This window comes from Limulus polyphemus, unplaced genomic scaffold, assembly GCF_000517525.1.
Source record: "Limulus polyphemus unplaced genomic scaffold, Limulus_polyphemus-2.1.2 Scaffold5531, whole genome shotgun sequence".
Classification (NCBI taxonomy): Eukaryota; Metazoa; Arthropoda; class Merostomata; order Xiphosura; family Limulidae; genus Limulus; species Limulus polyphemus.
The window spans coordinates 44416-52153 of record NW_013671141.1 but is presented as its reverse complement, the minus strand read 5'-3'; the positions used below and the strand labels follow the sequence as shown (position 1 = coordinate 52153).

Sequence of the window (7738 nt, the reverse complement as noted above, 5' to 3'; positions counted from 1 at the left end):
CCATCAATCTAGTTTTAAAGTAACTTTGCTGTACCAGCTGCTGTTAATTGTATTTCTGGTCTTGTTCGTAGACCCATCAATCTAATTTTAAAGTAACTTTGCTGTATCAGGAGTTTTTATTGTATTCCTGGTCTTGTTCACAGACCCATCAATCTAATTTTAAAGTAACTTTGCTGTACCAGGTGTTTTAATTGTATTCCTGGTCTTGTTCGTAGACCCATCAATCTAATTTTAAAGTAACTTTGCTGTACCAGGATCTGCATGTGTTACTTTCTGAACAAAAGGAGGTTGCTAAAAGTAAAAAAAATAGCTGATTTCTTTCTTTGTAGCTAAGCACAAAGCTACATAAAGAGCTATCTGTGCTCTGCCCACCACGGGTATCGAAACCCACTTTCTAGTAGTATAATTCCGTTATACCACTGGGGAGCAAAAAAATAGCGGATTATATTTTTTAAATTAATGATGCTTATGGTGTGATTTTCAATTGAATGGAAAAAAATGAAAAAGAAATATTTTGAAGACATGTTGTAATAGTGTATGGATATCGAGTACAAGTAAACCATGTGTAAAGGCTTAGAAATAGGATTGCCTACTGAAGAAATGAATATATTGTTTGGTTAAACCTGACTATTGTTTACTATATGTCAAATACGGTAAACTTTAACTAAGGTAAAAACAATCTGAACACAATTCAAAATGTGATAATTTTAAAACCCAGGACGAACAAGAATTAGAGTGAAATACATTTTATAGATCCTTGAAGGGGTGTCGGAAATATAATTACATTATAACAACTCATAAAGGAGAGTCACAGCAAAATTAGTTTTAACGGGTCTGCGAACAAAACCAGGAATATAATTAAAAACAACTGGTACAGCAAAGTTACTTTAAAATTAGATTTGATGGGTCTACGAACAAGACCAGGAATACAATAAAAACACCTGGTACAGCAAAGTTACTTTAAAATTAGATTGATGGGTTTGTGAACAAAACCAGGAATACAATAAAAAACTTGGATCAGAAGAGTTTCAAGGATATTGCATTGATCTCATCAATGATATCAAAAAGATTTTACAGTTTGAATTCGAAATCTCCGAATGCCCCGACAAGATGTTTGGTATTATGAATGCGACTAGTGGATGGAATGGGATGATTCAAGAACTAATAGAAAAGGTGAGTGCTCACTTACTGTGTTTTATGGAAATATTACCAAAATATATTTTTAGTTAGAAATGCACCCAAAAGATATAGATAGGTAATTTTTTAAATTCGTTAGTATTTTCATTTGATTTTTTTTAAAGGAAAATATTTTTGTTCTGTATGTCTTGGTCTCCTGTAAAATTCAGTTTTATTATCTACTTTAATGTTTTCTATAAACATAAAAATATTTATGTATCTACCTGATTCTAGTCATTGCTTTTACAGAGAGCCGACATTGCTTTGGCACCATTATCGGTGATGGCTGAACGAGAAACTGTTGTAGATTTCACAGTTCCATTTTATGACCTTGTGGGCATATCCATTCTTATGAAGAAACCACAGGTTCCGTCTTCCATTTTCAAATTCTTGACCGTCCTGGAAACTAATGTATGGGCGTCTATTATTGGCGCTTATTTTTTTACGAGGTGAGACTAATGTACGAACGTCCATTATTGGCGCTTATTTCTTTACTAGCGTATAACCCATCAAAAATGACGGGGAAAGTACTACCACCCCACCCCATAGTATACCATAACCTCACATTTCATAGCTAAGTGAAATACATAAATTTTATGAAATCAAACTTGACCAACAAAGAGGCAGAAAAGTGCAGTCGAGGCAGTCAAGTGTCGGTAAATTCCCCGTGAGCCAATCAAAATTAAAATCGTTTATGAAATGAAGTCGTGGCGTATTCATAGAATAATTATTGGTACAAAGTTATATCAATAACTTTTAATACATAAAAAAGCCAGTGTGTTTTGGTTAAATTACGTTCCAACAATGGCTTTTTATGGCATGTCGCTTAGCAACAAAAGCATAACCTAATATTATTGTTAGTCTATGTACTGAGAGTATAAACTGAAATGTATAGACAACAAAACTGGAAATGTATTTGCTATTTCTCAATTTAGAGTCTCCTTTGATTAAATAGATTTTTTCTATATTAAAAACGTTGGTGATAAAACAGAAAATAGGTTAATTTAGAAACGATCTATGTTTCGAATTGAATCGATATTTTTACATTCATGATAAATTTGATGCACTTGGCTCTAGGCAAGGTGATCCCACCTTACATTAGACTTGTTATATCAACACTCACTGCACTTATAAGGTTTCAAGGCACCACCTCACGGCCCCCTTGCACCCCCGTCACTAAAAGGTGACTCACTATGAGGTGAGTTTAAAGTAAGAATCTCCATTATTGACACTTACTCTTTACGAATTGAGTTTTAATGTTATTAAGAATATGAAACATATGTGATAATAATTGAAACAAACTGAATAACAAAATTAGTATTTGTTGATTCATGGTTAGTTTAAACAAATTATCCTGAGCAAGGAAGAAAAACATTTGATGGTTTGTTGTCTCACCCTTCTTTGGTTCTTCTTCACCGCTCCTCCTTACTCCTACACGACTACCGTCAATCCCAGGAGCAATTATACGTCGTCCTTGGTATTACACTTACAACGAACTTCGCATGCCGAACTCCTTCTCTCAGTTTTGTTTATTGTTTCGTCAGTGTCAATCCCCTTCCGATCCCACAGCTCCTGCTAACACACATTTGAAAGAAAATGCTTTTGCTATCTATTTTGAGTCGAAGTTTCGTCCTCCTCTGCCCCACTCGCTGGACTTTGATAATCGCGCTGAAATCCTCCGCGGGTCAGACCCTTCTTTGCAAGCTTTCAGCTCTTCCCTCATCCATGTTCTTGAGAGTTCTTCAATGCTGGTATCTATTACAGCTTCTGATATCCACCTTGCTCTATATCATCTTCGCAACTCTGTTCCTAGCAAGATAGTCTTACCTATTTCCATCTCTCCTACACAAAATTACAGTTGCCCAGATAGTATTATCTATTCCCATCTCTTCTATACACCATTACAGTTGCCCAGATAGTCTTACCTATTCCCATTTACCATACACACCAGTACAGTTGCCCGGATTGTCTTACCTATTCCCATCTCTCATATACACCTGTACAGTTTCCCAGATAGTCTTATCTATCCCCATCTCTCCTACACATAATTACAGTTTCCCAGATAGTTTCACCTATTCACATCTCTCCTACACACCAGTACAGTTGCCCAGATAGTATTACCTGTTCCCATCTCTCTTATACACCAGGACAGCTGCCCGGATAGTTTTACCTATTTCCATCTCTCCTACACATAATTACAGTTGCCCAGATATTCTTACCTATTTTCATCTCTCCTATACACCAGTACAGTTGCCAAGATAGTCTTACCTATTTCCGTCTCTCCTACAAACCAGTACAGTTGCCCAGATAGTCTTACCTATTCCCATCTCTCTCACACACTTGTACTATTTGCGTTGTTTTGCACATTTCTTTTATGTTACTGTTTGGAATTTTTCTACTTTTCTTAAAGCCATCGAAGTCACCTGTTCATCTCTCTCCCTATCGCCCCATCAGTTAGTGTCCTAAGCGAGACCCTTGAACGTATCTTTATTCGACACCTGCACTCTTTTATTGACGCCCATCAGTTGCTCTTGTTTATACAGGCGGGTTTCCGATATCTTTCGTTGCTGCTGATCAGCTCTTTAAGCTCTCTTTTCTAATTACGAATCATTTAAACACTTCCAAACTTCCTTGTGTAGACTTGTTTGCTATATTTTCCCCTTTTTTCCAGGATAATCAGACTGTTATTCACAATATAAGTACTCGTTCTCGTCCACTCTCTATCGGTGCTGGTGTTCCATAGGCATCCGTTATTTAAACTCTTCTGTACATCTTGTTTCTTACTTATATGCCAGTCCTTCGGCCTCCAGTCTATCTCCTACAATATGCCAATAACTCAACTCTATTCGCCCTTTGTTTCATGATGATCACACTTAACACCGTTCTTCTACTGGAGGTTCACAATCTAATCTGAAAACACCAAAGCTATTGTCTTTGGCCAAACTCGACGTATATTTCGCCCATGCCATAACTGTCATCTCTTGAATGTCAGTATTTGGACCATTTCCATTACCCAATCAAATACACTGATGATAGTTTGATCATGATCTTACTTAGAATACCCACCTGGACGTCCTACAGAAAAAGGGTGCCGTTTGCATTAATTTACTGCATGGCCTGCGTGGTTCATCATAGGGCTTGAATCATCAACTTCATTTATTTTCCTATAAAACTTTTGTTTGTACACTTATGATTACATAGCTGAGATCCCTCCACCATCTTCATTTGCTTGTCCACTTACGGCTATGTAGCTTGGATCACTCCAACATCTTCCTTTATCTGTCCACTTACTGTCACGTCACTGGGATCTTTCCACCATCTTCATTTGCTTGTCCACTTACGGCTATGTAGCTTGGATCACTGCAACATCTTACTTTATCTGTCCACTTACTGTCACGTCACTTGAATCTCTCCACCATCTTCTTTTGTCTGTACACTTATGGTCATGTAGCTTGGATCTCTGCACGATCTTCTTTTGTCTGTCTCTGCCTCACATTGCTTGGATCTCTGCACCATCCTCCTGTGTCTGTCCCTGTCTCACTTATGGTCAAGTAGCTTGGATCTCTCCACCATGTTACTTTGTCTATCCACTTATGGTCACGTAGCTGGGATCACTGCACCATCTTTCTTTGTCAGTCCACTTTCGGTCATTTACTTGGACCTGTGCACCATCTTCATTAGTCTGTTTCTGTTTCATGTAGCTGGGATCTCTTCACCACCTTCATTTGTTTGTCCCTGCCTCACGTCGCTTGAATCTCTCCACCATCTTTATTAGTCTGTCTCTGCTTCATGTAGCTGAGATTTCTCCACCGTCTTCTTTTGTCTGTCCACTTACAGTCACGTCGTTTGATTCTCCTCACCATTTTCCTTATACCACCACTAGGAAATTTTGTAACGTCATGCTTGATACTCAGCTTCTCAGCTACGTCTTCCCAGAAATACATACGAATTATACGCTCTTGTTTATTTTTCGCGACTCCTTCTGCATTTATGTGCTCTTTGTGTCTGGTTTGTTGAACTCTGCTTTGAGTACCAGAACCATATATTTCATGAAATACTCTCCTATTCTTTCAATACCCCGACTGATCACCTCTTGAACCTCTACATCATGTCGTTGCCACCAGTTCATCCTAACTACAATGCTGCACCAATCCCTGATCCTCCATCAAACATCCATCTCTGATTCTGCAAATGGTGTTGGACTGTAAGATTGTTCTTCATATTACTTCTATCGCTTATCCACATAATATGCTTTTTCTGGTTCCTGCTAGTTCTTGATGCTACACCCATCTTTCTGTTGTTCACAGTACTTCATAGCTACTTCATATTTGTCTGAATCTATTATCGATCAGTTGTTCCTTTCAAGATCCATACCTTCATTCATCTCCTGGCCAAAGAGAGGGCGTAACCCTGTAATACCTCACCAGCATTTATTGGCTGGAGTGAAATGGTATTAAAAAAGAAAAAAATACAGGATGATTACTTTAGTTATGAACGTCACAAATAATCAGTAATCTTGATTTGATGGTTTCTTTAATCACAAACATCATAAGTAAACGTATTAGATCATTATTTCGAACTAAATTGTTTCAATAGTTATTACCTCACAAGTAAATGTGTTAAATCACTATTCCAGATTTAATTGTTTCTATAGTTATTATATCACAAGTAAACATATTTCATCATTAATAATTGTGTAACTTACACAACATTATAATTAGCTAACTAGTTTAGCATATACTCCTTTCTGAGGACCTTTGGTAGAGTGAACCAGTAGAATCATACACCTGTCTTTAATGGTGTATTTCTATTTTATTTTTTTTCTGTTTTGCAGCATTTGATGATAAGAATAAGAGAATTATTCTTTTACCTCTAATTGCGTTTCTTACAATTTCTTGGGTTATTTGATAAACAGGAGCAACAAATTCAATAAAGACATCTATATGCTTATCATTTCCTAAACGTATAGCTCATTTCAATAACGTTTTAATACCTCGATCTGATGATAGCTAACATAGCTCGAAAGTGTAGTACTTCACTGATCAAGGAAATAATTATTATTTTCATGAGATTTTTAGCATATATAATCCTTTATTTTGTAGACTATTCTTATTCATTTATATATTTCTCTGACCTTTGACTAATTCTGCTTTTGTTCTTAATTTTTCTGCTACGAAAATTAACATTAATGTTAGCTTTATTTTTTTGTAATTTGAACTAAAACTGAAAATATTTTAAACAGCCCATCATTTGACTAATTATATTTTTTCTATTTACTTTCTTGGAAACTTAGGTAAATGTTTCTTGATTTTCTTTAGTTTCCTAATGTACGCTTATGAGTGCTTCAGCCCTTATAGTAACCGAAATAACAACCAGAATTCACGTGAGTTCAACTTGAAGGAGTGTTTATGGTTTTGTATCACATCCCTTACTCCACAGGGTAAGTACTGTAGATTATTTGTCCCGGATATTCACGCAAAGCTACACAAAGGTTCTTTGTGCTAGCCATCTCTAATTTTAAACTGATAGACTACAGGGATCGAAGTCAGCTAGTCAAAACACCCGCCACCAACTCTTTGGCTACTGTTATGGAACAGTTGGTTTAGACCATCAATCTCATAACGCACCTTATAGCCCAAAAGTGCGGAATACAATTTTGCTACAATGGAACACGAGCGTTGACCCGTCGTATTCATAGTCGTATATGCTAACATTAGGCCAAGTCCGACTCAAATGAGTTAAGAAATACTTTAGCCACTCCTAAGAATTACTTAACTGAGGTTTTGATATATCCCCTTTGTAATCTAATACATACTGATTTTCAAGGCAGTTTAAGTATAATTTTATTATAGAGCATTTGGACTAACCTTTTTTAAGTTTCGTAGTCTCTGCAGATACATTCGTGATATAACAAGGAATTTCTTTAACATCAACTTTAAATGTTTTGTTGTAAAATTAGCTAGAAAAAATCATACTTGCGTAATCTTTTTACATATTAATTACCATTAGTACGTTGAAAATGTCTTTGCAATCAGATTGGTGTATATTACACAAGGCTTATAATTCAGTTGTATTAAAGACTTTAGAAACTACAGAAAGGAATGTAAATTAAATTAAAATGAATACTTTAGGTTCTATAAGCGCCAGGGAAACACTTTTGATTTGCAAATGTAGAAAAGTAGAGGTATTTTTCAAAATGTCACCGAGTTCTTTATTTACTAAAAAATAAAACCAACCGTTTTCTTGTATTCGTCATTGATAAGTCTTTCATTAACTGAAAAGTACCCGGAAACAAATAGCTGAATTTCTCAGCAATTGCGTTCTTTAATTATATTATTGTCAAAAATCGCCATTAAGGTAGAATATGTCATTTTATTTCCGTACGTGAAGAAAAAAATTATCAATGTGAGGTATTGATTTATTGCAGAAACTAATTACATTGTTATTATGCTGCAAGACAATCACGTAATAGGAGTACGTGCAACATTGAAAGTGGTACTTATTCCTTTTTGTTTGTTTCTTTTTGAATTTCGCGCAAAGCTACATGAGGGCTATCTGCGCG

The 7738-nt window shown here is 36.0% G+C and overlaps 1 protein-coding gene across 1 annotated transcript in view; it reads left to right on the top strand.

The window, feature by feature from the left end:
* Positions 1-7738, top strand: part of LOC106472693 (ionotropic receptor 25a-like) — a gene marked incomplete at its 5' end in the record, with an annotated part of 49178 nt that overhangs the window by 14420 nt on the left and 27020 nt on the right. The window contains 3 exons of the mRNA XM_013933345.2: positions 997-1173; positions 1426-1625; positions 6495-6616. Coding sequence (XP_013788799.1) covers positions 997-1173; positions 1426-1625; positions 6495-6616 — 499 coding nt within the window. The remainder of the gene's footprint in view (positions 1-996; positions 1174-1425; positions 1626-6494; positions 6617-7738) is intronic.